The following is a 13,784-nucleotide window of genomic DNA, read 5'->3' as shown; positions in this document are numbered from 1 at the left end:
AGCACAGCAGGAAAACAAACGCATCTGAAGTTCCCAGTAAGGGAGGACAAAAGTTAGATTGGGTTCAACTTGCTTTGTAGAACCACACTGAAGTCAGGCTTCGTGGTTCCTGCCCTTGTCAGTGAAAGATGAGAGCCTCCCAGAGGACAATTTGAGACTGCCGTTTTAGGACAGGAAGGCCACTCTACAGAAGAGACCAACTCATCACCTGTTAATGCATCCAGCAGGACCAGCTCAGACCAAACACTCAACTTTCAGTCAGGTGAAACAAACCTCACCAGAAACCAGGCCTCTTTATACCTTACTTTTTGTGCTGGGACTACAGATAAGACCGCTGTTTTTCCTAGAACTTTTAAAGTCAACAGGACTAACAAGGCCCCAAAACCAAAGGAAGGAAAAACCTTTTTTCTGCTGTCTTGAAGCAGCTTTGCCATTCAACTGTATGCAAGATTTCTATTTACTCTTACAGAGCACAGTTTATAATTTCTGCACCTTGACTTCTCTGCAATTAAAGCCACCTCCAGAACCTCCTCCTCCCCTCCCTCACAAATTCCCATTGGTTTCTCTAACATAACAGATGTTTTGACACTCCACATTACTAATGCGATTTTCTCGGCAGCTCTAACATACGAATCCCCATTACTTACTCCACTCCATTAGTAGAATATATTACCCCTGATGATAAAAGTATGATTAACTTAGAAAACATCGTGCAATACTTTTGTAGGTCTGCCATCACAATGGAGACAAGCTGAAGAAGTGCTAACACTTCCAGCAGTGTGCAGGCTGGTCAGCCCAAATAAGACAGGTTTGGTACCTGTGCTCTAAGGAAGGGTCATTCTACCTTCTAAGAAGGAGCGATGCCATCATAGCAGATGGCAATGAGTGCAGGCCTACAAGAGATCACATGAGAAGCTCAAACACATACACTCATGGCACAATCCCCGTACTGCTAAGATAAAAGCTTGTTTTTCTGCTGTGGTGAAAGAGATTCACTGCAACTACTCCATCTCCAGCTCAGAACTCTTATAGCAACAGACAAAAGAAGAAAACATAATACATCAATTGCAACAGTCTGGATAAAAAGAGGTAAAATTGTATTCTCAGTTCTCTTGGCTGGGATAACAAATGCATATGAATACATAAAATGACACAAGCTGAGAAAAAAAGCTACTGTCTGTGAAGTGCCTCTTTACTGCTTTATCACTTTCAAACCAACTCCTGCAATCATCTCTCTTCAAGTAATCGATTAGCCAGAGAGAGATAGAACAGCCCAAAGAACAGCACGGAGCACACCACTGTCTTTGGGAGCCACTTTATTCATTACAGCACCTGTTCTCCCACTCTCCTTACCACCTAAAATACCCCATCCCCCTGCACTCTGCAGAACATCAGGTCAAGATGCACTCACATTCCAGGAGCATCTTTCTTGCAGTTGTTGGGTGAGACACATAAATACACCAAAATCAGATTTTCAGCTTGTTCAGTCAGCGTGTTCTAAGCAAGCCACTGAGTGCACACACAGCCATCAAGGCACATCATGTTTTGGAGGTACCAAACCACAACACTGATTATGTTTTTTGAAGTACTTCACATAAAAAAAAGACCAGCATTACCTGAAGCCTTCCTATTGCCACGAGGCAGTATTTACTACCTTGTCCCACATCAGCATCTTCTTCTGGTATAGTCATTCCTAAAGCAAACAACAACAAATACTGTTACAATTAGGAAATGAGGATGAGCAGAGAAGCTGCTGGCCTGGTTCCATACTACTCTAGATGCTCTACATCATACAAAACAATGTGATCGTCTTCTCTAGGATTCAGGCATTAACACTTGGTTCGGAACAGATGTTCCCTCAAAGCTGTGCTTGATCCTACACACTTCAAATGCAAGTACTGAAGCAATTTTGTATGCTGAAGACAAAACAGAGACAAAAACTCCATGACATGAGATAGGCAACAACATTTCCATGAGAACTGCTCTACAGCACATTACTGGAATCATGCTGTCCCTTTAGTACGCTCAGTCACTGCACACTATGCTCAGTATTCTTGGTGAATAACCTATTATCATCAGTCTTAAAAACAAGGCACACAAGCTTCGTGCTAACATTTAACACGCGGTTTTACTTTCCTCTATAATAAACTAAATCTGGGTCATTACGTTGAAAGACTGAAAAAATGCGGATGCATTGCTAACAGTGCATGTTTCAGTTGTGTAACAGGAGTAACTACTATAAACACAGGAAAAATTTCAGCACATGCATGTGTGCTGTTTTCCATCTCAGTGTTTCACAAATGGGGACACCGAGACTAGCTCTGTTTACTCACAAGCTAAGCCTTAGTAAGGCTATTTCCCAACTTAAGTTTTGAGATACCAGTTTGCTATGGAGGATTTGCAAAACATCTTCCAACAGTGACACTGCTGACTTATTTGTGAGCTCTTTCACAAGGCTTTTCAAGGAATTCAGTCACAACAGGCAGTGAATCATTTAAGATGCACTTTAGGCATCGATGGAATTAATTGCAAAGCCAATTATGAACCACCAATTTCTTCTCAAACCACCACTTTATTCTCAAGATATATAGTTCCTCACATAGGTCAACCTCTGGACTATGAAAAGGATGGAGCATGCAACTTTTTAAAGTGATGCCTCTGAAAAATGTCTGTAACTGCTGGTAAATGAACTGAAGTAGTCACCGAATTAAGGATTTTGTACCAAAATAATTTGATCTTATTTGACAATCAGTTTCTACCACTATTTCTCAGTTCCCATTGTGCCATATGATACAGGTCCCTCTATGGAATCACATCTTCCACTTGAAGCCCTTTACCTGATCTGGATGCAGAACACCCTTGAAATGAGGGCAATCTGCAGTTTCAAGCACTTCCATCACAAAGCAACGTTTCAATGTTTCACACAGCGCTATTCCTTCTCTTTTCTTTACACATTAGGCAGACTACAGAAAAGACTCCAAACACAGACAAGTCCCACGCTCTGAGACAGTCGTTTATGTATCTGAGAGCACAGACCACTGACATAAAGCTGCAGTTCGGAGATATATTGCAGAAGTATTTTGCTTTTCTTCCTTGCTGTGCTTACAGAGTTATTTCTTCAACAAAAGGCGTAGTAATTAGCTAGTGACAGCTCAACTCTGCAAAGGAATTAAACTTGGCAGCCTCTTAAGGAAAACAGAGAAGATTACCCTGAAAAAGCAGCACGGAACATCAACTAAGAACTGTGTCTACTTCAGACAAAACTTTGGCAGACAAGTGGCTATCTGCTCACACACATGTGGTGGGCAGGGAAGGCTGAGCTACTGAACCTCAAATCAGACTCCTCCACATGACCAATTTTCATTTTAAATAGGTATAAAATGGACAACTGAGAATGCAGCAGTGTTTCATCTTAAAAAGCTGTGAACAAAGGGGTGAACCAAGAGCAGGACGAATTAAATGATGCAGTGGTTTAGGCAGCAGAACGAAGACACCCACTTTGATGTGAGAGGGCTGCAGCAGAGTACAAAAACAACCTGCACAAAGAAAGCAAACTGGGGAAGGCCAGACACTGGCTGGATGCCTGCAGCACGGACTGCATCCCTCTGGCCTGAACCCTGCACCATAGCAAATGTGAAGGCCCAAAGGCCAGCCCCATGAAATAACCTAAAAGCCAGTGCCTGAAGCAAGCACAGACTCATGCCCTGGCTTCACAGATAGCACAGATAGCCTCCAGGCTCTCCCCTTCCAGAGGGTTTTCTGGGTGGCTGTTTCCTGACAAGCAGGCTTCTTCAATACAGGACCCTACAAGAGTTTTTAAGGAAACGATTTTAGGCATTCTGGTTGGATAATCTTAACCCAAAGACCTTCTCTTAAATGGAGTCTTCCATTTGGAGAGGATAATTTTGAACTGTTTTCCCAACTTGTTTTTTTTTTCAATCATTTCTTTAGCTGCACACAGTGTATTTATTGCAAAGGACAGCAAAGTTACTCAGCTGGATGGCTTCCACTTTGCATAATCATTTTTCTGCAGCTTTCAACAACACTTTCCTTTTTAGGAACTCTGTACAGGCTCACCACTGCCCAAATAAACTGAAAGCAACATAAACAATCTCCAAAATTAAACCTAGCTAAGCAACGCCACTTCTGATGGAACTCCAGCACTGGCAAAGGAAATGCTTGATCTAAATTTCACCTTCTGTTGTTTTTTTATTATTATTATTTTTTACAAGATGAGATTACATTTGGTCCATACAACACAATGCAAGATTTATTTGCTTTATCCCACAAGACACACTATGAATAAAAAAAAGCAACCTGCCTGGAATTTATTGATACATGACCCAGTGAATTACCATTCCTGCCCTAGAATTGCCTATGGCAAAGATATGCCAAAACGATTGTTCACTTGTTTGAAGTGCAGATGCTATTATTGACAGCACTCTATATAGATGGCAATAACTTTCTTTACTCTGTCACAGGTATTTATGAAGATTCAACTATGCGTGCTTCTGTACAAAGATGCTTTCTAGAAGAGATTCACTTTTGCTTTAGCGTTCTTTCTACCGAGCATACTCCAATGAGGACAGTCAAACACACGTGCTTTGCACTTAACAGCAGTTTCTTTATCTTTTAACACAACATAATGTTGCTCCTTAGGTTCACCAAGCACCATCAGAATATCCAAAAACCGTTTCAAAAGCCTGCAGGAGAACAGCCACAACACTGACCTTCTGGAGGTATCAACTAAATAAACATACATCAGTTACTCACATTCTTTATACGCAACTCTGACAGAGGCTTTATTTCTCAACACCAAATATATGCTTCTCTTGAATAATAAATAGAGTGCTATGCTTGTTCAAATTAATACCAACATTTTGCAAAGCTAAGCCTGCAGTTGAGCATCACAAATAGAACACTGTGCCGTTAGAGGTTCTATTTAATTTCCACGTGCCCTGTATGCCAGCAGTTTCCCACAGGGTAATGGCATGTGTTTGTGTGGAAATAAGGAACTTCTTAGTTTTCCCACTGAGCTTCCAATTGGCTCTAATGATAGAACAACTTCATTTTCTGCCTTCTTTCTCCATCCTTCTGCCCCACACTTTCTTTGAGACGCAGAACTGTGTTAGTGGATTTGTGGTTTCACTTTACTACAGTCAAAAATAAACTATTTCTGAGTATTTAGGATGTAAATAAGTGCTCCATGATCACTACCAGTCCCTGTAAATGCCTATCTCCATCATTACAGCTGCAGTTATACATCTGTGCACAGAACAGCACTGTACAAGATTATTTCCTACACACAACACTGGAAACCGTGGATACTTACTATATACCAAAGATGGATCTTATGAAAAATCCCAACGAAGGCTGAGTTGTTTTCTTTCTTTAAACAGAGCTTTACAAGTGACAGAAGTGCAAAGAATATTCAAAGCAAGTATTTTGTTTTGCATTGGAAAGAGGGAGCACTTCTGCATAAATGTCCAGATTCTGCCAAAACTTTAGAATAACCTAACAGCTTTGGCATGCTGTGGTTTAGACGTTACCGTAAGTCTGACTTGGAAGACCAAAATGTTTCTTTTTTAAGATAAAAAACGAATGAAGAAAAATAAAAAATAAAAAGATTTCAACATTATTTGAATTCAACACTATTCTGGGACTTTTTATTTGAAGTTTTTGAACCGAGGATCTATCTAAGCCTTTTCTTCGCAATGTTTTCTTCCTGCGGGTCCTGTTTTTGATTTACAGAAAAGGAGAGACAACTCAACAGTCTGTATCTTCTCTCTCCACCAAATATTTTCCATCAATTGTTACAGCATGAAAACAAACTATGAAAATATCATATGGACCACATAAGATTCATTTCCCTTCAGGAATAAGATGCTCTGAGGGAAAAAATGAAGAGAAGTGCTTGCTTAAGTTTAAAATTGAATGATCAGGAAAAGGTCAGCATTTCTCAGCTTTATGACTGGTTAGGAGCTTGAAGCACTCCCTGGGCTAAGAATCACACAGCCTTCTAGCATGGGAAACAGAGGGACAAAGGCTGGAGTTGGGATGCAGCCAGTTTCAAACAAGAGGTCTTTTAAGCTCCTTCAAAATAATCCAACACTGCACCATCATTACTTATTCTAATACACGCTACACATAATAAATTAACAACATATCAGTTGGAATCTGGAATATTTGACTACTTTTTTTTTTTTTTAAACACTGACTTCCACACAAAACTTACTTGATGCAGAGTCCACCTAAGGTCAAGATGTAATTTATGAGAAAATACATAATATTTATGGAGGGTTTTGTATGTGAACTTTGCTTTACCCTTTTGTCACCAGCAAAATGAAAGACAATTAGAAACCACTAATGCACCCAGCCTGAACAGACCCACACTCCAACCATTTCTGTCTTCTCTCTGTGGCTCACTCACCCAGAGGCAAGTCTCTCAGAACAGCTAAATAGCTCCTTTTCCAGGAGAAGACAGAGGGATAAAGCACAGCCTGAAGAACTCCTTGGTCTGCTTGGCTAGGAAAGGCCTAAAGGAGGTGCTGCCCACAGGTCCCTGCTCTCTTCTGGGTGGAGGATGAGGCATGATGTTTTTTCTCCCACATCTCACACACTGAAAAAGAAGCAGCTTGCGAGTGAGTGAATGAGTCTTGCTGCTCCACAAAGGTGAGAAAAAAGCGAAAAATGCGGGGGAGGTAGCACTAAGAGTGACCACAGGACAGTTCTTGCCTTGCTATCTCTGCATCAGTACTCACTGTGATACACAGAGTATAGGGCACATCGACAATGAACAAGGCAATACAGCCCAGAAAGAGGAAAAGAAACAGGTGTTAAATTAAGTGCAGATTAAGTGTATTTGCAAAATATTTGTTACTGTGCTCATGAAAGGATAAATGTTGTCTATCAGTTGCATAATGCACGTGTCACACTGCATGCTCTGAAAGAACAAGGTAAAGAGTTTACACTGGAGCATCTACTTGGCAATTGAAAAATAAATGAAAATCATCCTCTCTATGGCTGTTTATAACCAGCTGAGACATGGCACAAAACCATTTACGCCCAAGAACGCAGAGATGATGCAAAGGCCAGGGGCTTACTACTTGCTACCTGGCTTGAACAAAAGTGATTTTATTACAGAGTAGGAAAAGCTTTAGCAAATTAAATTACTTGTGCAGTTATTTCATTTGCTTTGCACATTATGGCTGAATTACCTCTGAAAATGGGAACAAAATGTAGTAATGTTGCCACTGATTTACCCAAACATACTAGAAGCCAATTCAGCCTTCGGATATTCTCATTCAACTCCTAAAGACAATGGTTATAAGAAAATCACCAACACAAAATGGGGAAGGCTTGTGAGGGTATGAGGACAAATAAACACTCATGAAAGATGTCTCAATTCTGTACTACATGCCCTGAAAAAGACACAGGCATGACTATGATGAGTAACAATTTGGATGTTAATATAAAAGACCACTGAAATTCCACGTAAGGCTAAAAGCTAAAACATCCCTTTGGATTGTGCTACAGTTCGGAGACACTGACTTGTGGAGGAGCAGTGGGATATCATATGGGGATCACCATGTGATTCTGAGGAGTGCAGTAATAGAAATGGGATGAAACCCAACATTACTAAATGCATAAGCATGCACTTGGGACTAATAACTGTCACAAACTACAGCAATAGTAATGGGATGAAACTTCACATTGTGAATCAAAAGATTCAAAGCTATTTTTGTTACAAAGACTCAGATGACAAAAACTGAGACTAAGGCAGCCTGATATATATATGTATATATATTATTAGGAGGTTTACGATGCCATCATACAGAAGAGAAACAGATTTTATCCTACTTTTCCTCTCAGGACAGGAAGTACCATTTGCATGACGTATCACTACAGTATCACCTGGAACAAGTCTCTATAGTTCTGATAACCTACATTCTGAAAAGTGAAGCTAAAACAGATGGATAAAGAAAAGAAAATGCACAGTGAGATCAGTGATTAGAAGGCTAGTTTATCTGAGCAAAGTCAAAGCTAACAAGTGACTACTTTCTTGTCCCAGTCCCAGAACACTGGAGAGACAGACACAAGGCAAGAAGATTTTACGTGAAGAATACACTGCCATAATCTTCCTATAAATTAATGAAGACCAAGGATTGGAAAGCTTGCTAGTCATGAGACAGCAGCCTGACTCTGGATGAGCTGGAGTAGAGCGAAACACCACCTACCCCAGAAGCGTCAGGTCTCTAAGGAGCTGATACCCTGCAGCAAGCTTTCATGTGAGTTAAGCGAGGAGCTGCAAGAGATCTAATTTAACCTACACCTTTCTGAAGAGACATCTCGTGTATCAACGCTGAATTTTCTCACCCTTGGAATTACCAACAGAAAAGAGTTTCATTTTTGTAAAGCAATTGACACACATTGCTCTATTCGCTCTTTTGCGACTGAAATGAAGTCGAAACATTTTGACTTCTACAGCATAATGAAATATATGAAACCCTATCAGTAAGAAGAGGGGAGGTGTTCACTGTCTGTACTGTTTCAAAAGCACAGGTCACATGGGATATAAATTAGACCTATTCTTAGGGGCAAAAGTTATCAAAAACTTCAAAAGCTTCAGTTCTGTGCTATTGAAAAAATGTCTGTATGTATGTGTGTACTAGTAAGAGAGATGAAAAACATGGGTAACTGATTATATAACTCAAAACCACAATTCAGCAGGAAATAAACACGAGGTTTACACCCATATTCTGATCACTGTACACCAGCGTGCAGACACAGTACAAACCACTTTTAGCATTCAAAATCTCTCATTAAATGTGATTTATGATTGTGGTATACAACCACAAAAGGGCAGGACGACTCAAGGTTTGATTCATGTCAGGTGCTGTTATGTTGAAACAGTCCTCTTCAACTACTAAAAATGCCAAGGTCAGCCAGCCCAGTTCATGATGATGTCTAGATGAGCTCCATTGCTTCCCCTTGGAATTTTTCAAATGCAAATATTCCCATATGCAATATTGAGTAACAGGTAAACTCCAGTTCAAAGAAAAATATCAAGACATATTTCCCAGAAAAACATCCTCAAAACAGAACTTATCACAATGGCTGAACATTCTCCACTAAAACCACTACTTTGAAGTGAAGATCTGTGCACCTAAATTGACACTGCACATTTTCATACACAGGTTCTTGCATCCTGGTACTTTAATGTAAGTTGTTCTTTTCTAGGTGTATCAGTGCTTTGGGTTTACCTTCTAAAAATGAGGCCATTTTTATGTTGGCTATCAGACTGAAATCTTTCAGCTTCAGTTGCTGCAATCCCACATTACTGACAACTCTTCTGCAGCTCTCTGTGGCAATGAAATTGATAAGGGGTTCATGAGGAATAACTGGGGGATTCTGAGTGTGTAACAACAGCTGAATTCTTGATATCAACAGCTTATCAAGATCAGATAGAAGAAGGTACCCTTACAGAAATTCAGCCTGGCTCTGTACCAGTAAAGGGATCCTAATCCAGGTTCCCAAGTCCCTGAAGATGTGCATTACACTCTGCCCACGAGATACACACCTGCTGGTGGCCAAGCCTTGATGTAGCCAGTGCAATGGACAACAGCGTACTGTGCTTCACCTTCTTTTACCGGACCCAGGCCATTCCTAAATGAAAAGAGAACATAAACATACCATGTTAACTGACACGCAGAATAGCTTTATGCTTTTATGCTATTATTAGTGATTTACTGATATCCTAAGCTGTGTTAGAAACATCCTACCATGACCCTAAAGTGCTGTATTACAACACTATTCATGTTTCACCTCCTTTCCACAGTACTTCTAGTTGAAATGTAATGAAGCTTATTTCAGAAATGGAGCAGGTTAAGAGAAATAGTTGAGTCACTTGCTCATGATTTCTGCAAGACCAAGTGACTGCCACAGCTCAAGTGAGTACTCAGTTCTTCTCCGTGTGATCCTGGGCTACTTTGCAGTGTATGCTAATGCACGTTTTTCCAGGCCGTACTCTAAGCCTTACACTAGTGGAAAAATGAGAGTACTTAGGAAACTGACCATTGCAGTAAATTAAATACCTGTATCTTTTCCTCATGGTGGTTATTCTGTTCAGAGGTAAGTGATCCAGAGGAGCATTTCCACACCTAAAAGTAAAAAAGTTTTTGAAAGAACTCAAAAATGAATAGAAATAGCTGAGATGAAAATGCATTTTAAGATCGCTATTAGTATATGAAAGCATAAGATTATGGATGTTTATTTCTGACAGGAAGTCCCACATACATGTTTTCTCCGAACTTGCTGCTTTCGCAGCCCGAATTCTTTGGGTGCAGTACAAATATTTTCATGATTTTATGAAAAACAATAGAGAAAGATTCCCTCCCAAATCTAAGGGCTACTTGCAATAGGAATTCCAAGAGCGGCTAAAAAATAGATACACTTCCAGTTACCACAAAACAGGGGTGAAAACCAAACAAGTGAGGCCCACACATCATACCCACACAAAATGATCTCAGTGTATCAGTAGCTTCCCTGGACAGAGCATTACAACTGCTGCACACCAGCTATAATTTTAGACATCACTCTGATCTTTGCCAGAACGGACATTTGTTCTGGTGTGTTTTGTGGTATTTCTAACTATGCCTAACAGCATAATTTTACAATCCATTGGAAGCTCAGTAAATAGCCTGAAAGATGAAAACAGTTCATTCTCGGTTGACACGATGAACAATAGCAATAAAAGAAGTAAACACAAGGAAAGTTCACATTATTTGACGACTGTTCTTCCAACAAGTTCTTTTTTTTTTTTGTTTCTGTTTTAAACTTCTGTTTTTATGTTTACCAGTCACTGCCAATGAGAAAGAATGAATAATTAAAGTAAGATTCAGAATTTAAAAACAAGGGGGATACTGGAATGTCTACAATCATCCTCACGCACCGGACTTGTGAAGAACTAAATGCAGTTTTAATTGTTGTTTTAAAAGCTGGGGAACAGCAGTAAATAGCACATTAGGCCCAACTTTTATTTCTGTCTCCTTGTTAGAGAAGAAAAGATGCTCACTGAGTAGCAAATATCAGGCTTAACATCTCTAAAGAAATCTCTGAAGCCACCATATTTTGTTTCCTAACAAGCTATAGTATAAAAAAAAATCACCATTAACAGTATGTGTGAGGATATGTGCACAATACTGGATTCAGAATTTCAAAGTCATATACAGCTGCTATTCCTGCAGATTACAACCTCACGTACTGCACAGAACTAAGAAAAGCTGGTGTGAGAATCACTCTCTAGATTATTGATTACTGCCCTTTTCCTTTCATCTTGACATGCTCCCCTTGTCTGATGAACACTTCCATTGAAATACATGATTCTTACTGCATCCTCCAGCGCTCATTATTGGCTTAAAATTATTGCTATTGGCCTGCATGTATCACTATGAAGTCTAAAGCATAGGAATCCTTTGTGCAGTTCAAGAACAGCTAAAATAAGAGGAGCTACAGCTCTGGCATCTTATCCTGAAGGCATGAAGTATATAAACCCTTTTCAAATACCATACAGTCAGCCTCCTTGCACAATGCACAGAACATCCATCGCAATTAACAGAAGCACGTGCATCTGTAGTAACGTATCAGATATTTTGGTTTGCATGTCTTGCTCCATAACAAATTGTGCACCGATTGTTCCCAGCATATATGTCGGATATAGGCTGTATATGCAACTACGGACCTCCCCCTCTAACCACACAGACTTATCCTGTTTGCACAGAAAAAGTCAGAACCATTGAGCAGGCAGACCTCTCAGGAAGCTCAGGCAACAAAGGAGAAGGTGGAAAATTGCAAAATAAAAACCCTTTAACAATTACTCATGTATCTAGAATCAACTAGCTGACTCCCAGTTAATTCATACCAGGCTTAGGTTAATTCTTCCATAGCTGGCAAATCTGCAGCTGAATTCCTGTTTGTCTTCAAGATTCTTTTAATATTATTGGTTTGTTGAAGAAAAACACACAGAGTTGGGCTTTCATTACGCTTGCAAAAGCTCTGTTCCCAAAGTATTGATTCAACTAATTCGACCTGAAGAGACAACTGGTTACATGCCAGGGGTGAAGTTGTCATGAGGGTCTCTGGGGAAAGCATACAACATCCCACACTGAAAAAAAATTAACTGCAACACAAACGAGGTATTGCTTTGCCATTAATCATAAAGGAAAACAAGTTTCAGTTTTACTAGAGTTACAAAAGTAAGCATTCTGGAAATGCTTAATGGGAGTATGTCACTACAGCTTCAGTCTTCAAACAAGGTCAGAAGAGGGTAACAAAATACTCAAAGTCTGTAATCTGAGAATATCACAACAGAAATACCAGGTATACACATACCTCATTCTGCAAATGAAAGAGCGCCTTGATCCCATGCACATTCTCATTGAGGACTGCTGACCTTCTTTCTTTACTGTTCCAGTCTTCAAGTCCAGGATTCGTCCTAGAAAAGCCAGCAAAAGGAAGTGATGTTTATTACATAGATTTAAACCCATTTAGTACAAAAGAAGATGACAATACACTCATAAACTTAATGCCATTAGCCTACTTAGAGGGGGAAAAAAAGCCAACCGAAAAAGCTCATTTCTTGTCTCACATCTGTTATGTGCTGGCTTAACCAATGGTCTCAGTGAAGCTGAGTCATAATTTCATTATTTATTTATTTTCCCCTGACTAGTCTAAGATCAACTGTTAAAGCAGGGTCAAATATCTGGAGACAGGGAAGATGATGACAGCAAGAACAGCTTTTTCACTTGAGCTGCTTGCTTCAGTCCTTCCCAGAACTGCAGATAAAGCAACATACACCATCTCCCTGGCTGCTGCTTTTCCTTCACTGTGCTTTCATGTCTATCCTGAACACCCATTGTAACAACACCTCAGAGATGCAGGGCTAGAATGACAGTGAGGAATATCTAAGATCAAGGATTCCCCCTCAGGGATAGACATAGCAACGAGAAGAGGACAGATGGGGGCAAAGCTGGGCTGATGCTCCTAAGGGAACTTAGAGAAGGTCCTTACCAAATTAAAAACAAAGGTAGCGCAGCAGTAGCATGGCTTAATCTTTGCACTCTCCTGACAATGCAGAAAGCAGTGGTTACTATGGACAGCTTTAGATCAGCAGCAGCAGTGTCTGAGTATCACCCGGTTTCCTACTGCATGTCTCTACAGAGCTGACAGACTTCTGCGACTACAGCTCGATTATTAACAGATGAACACGTAATCTTACATGGTACTAACATGGACTAGAAATGGACAAGAAATGAATCACTGTCCCAGTTCCACAATGCTTCAGGGCTGAATAAAGCCACAACAATTACAGCGGGCAAGAGAAATGCACTGAAACAGCTGTTAGACAACTAAATCACGGTCACCAGCTTTCAAACCTTTACTGAGATAGAACAATAGGCAAGTTTATAGCAAGATACCCCTCTCTGTGCTAAGCTGGAGAAATCATACAGAATTCAAAGTCTTCCTCATCACATTTACTTAAAAGTCTCTGTCCAAAAAATCAGTTCTGAAATAACTCTACTGCCAACCATACACACTGCAGAATTACTTTAACCGGATATTTACCTCCACCCAAGAAGGGGACTCAAGTCCTTACAGAGCAGCTTAAAGATTAGTATACGTGCTGTCTATATGAGCGTGCAAGCCAAGGCAAACCACTGAAAGTGTTTTTCTCATTAAACACGTTGAATTTGCTATGTGTGTAACCAAAGAAGAGCTGTTTTCTG

The 13,784-nt window shown here is 40.1% G+C and overlaps 1 protein-coding gene across 5 annotated transcripts in view; it reads right to left on the bottom strand.

Moving 5' to 3' along the window:
* Positions 1-13,784, bottom strand: part of ARNT2 (aryl hydrocarbon receptor nuclear translocator 2) — an 82,484-nt gene that overhangs the window by 24,913 nt on the left and 43,787 nt on the right. For all 5 annotated transcript variants that reach the window (XM_072345913.1, XM_072345909.1, XM_072345910.1 and 2 more), the window contains 4 exons: positions 12,391-12,493; positions 10,095-10,160; positions 9,581-9,666; positions 1,617-1,693 (listed from right to left, as the gene is read on the bottom strand). In XM_072345913.1, coding sequence (XP_072202014.1) covers positions 1,617-1,693; positions 9,581-9,666; positions 10,095-10,160; positions 12,391-12,493 — 332 coding nt within the window. The remainder of the gene's footprint in view (positions 1-1,616; positions 1,694-9,580; positions 9,667-10,094; positions 10,161-12,390; positions 12,494-13,784) is intronic.

Source organism: Excalfactoria chinensis, chromosome 10, assembly GCF_039878825.1.
Source record: "Excalfactoria chinensis isolate bCotChi1 chromosome 10, bCotChi1.hap2, whole genome shotgun sequence".
In the NCBI taxonomy this organism is placed as follows: domain Eukaryota; kingdom Metazoa; phylum Chordata; class Aves; order Galliformes; family Phasianidae; genus Excalfactoria; species Excalfactoria chinensis.
The sequence above is the reverse complement of the archived record's forward strand: the minus strand, read 5'-3'. Positions and strand labels throughout refer to the sequence as shown.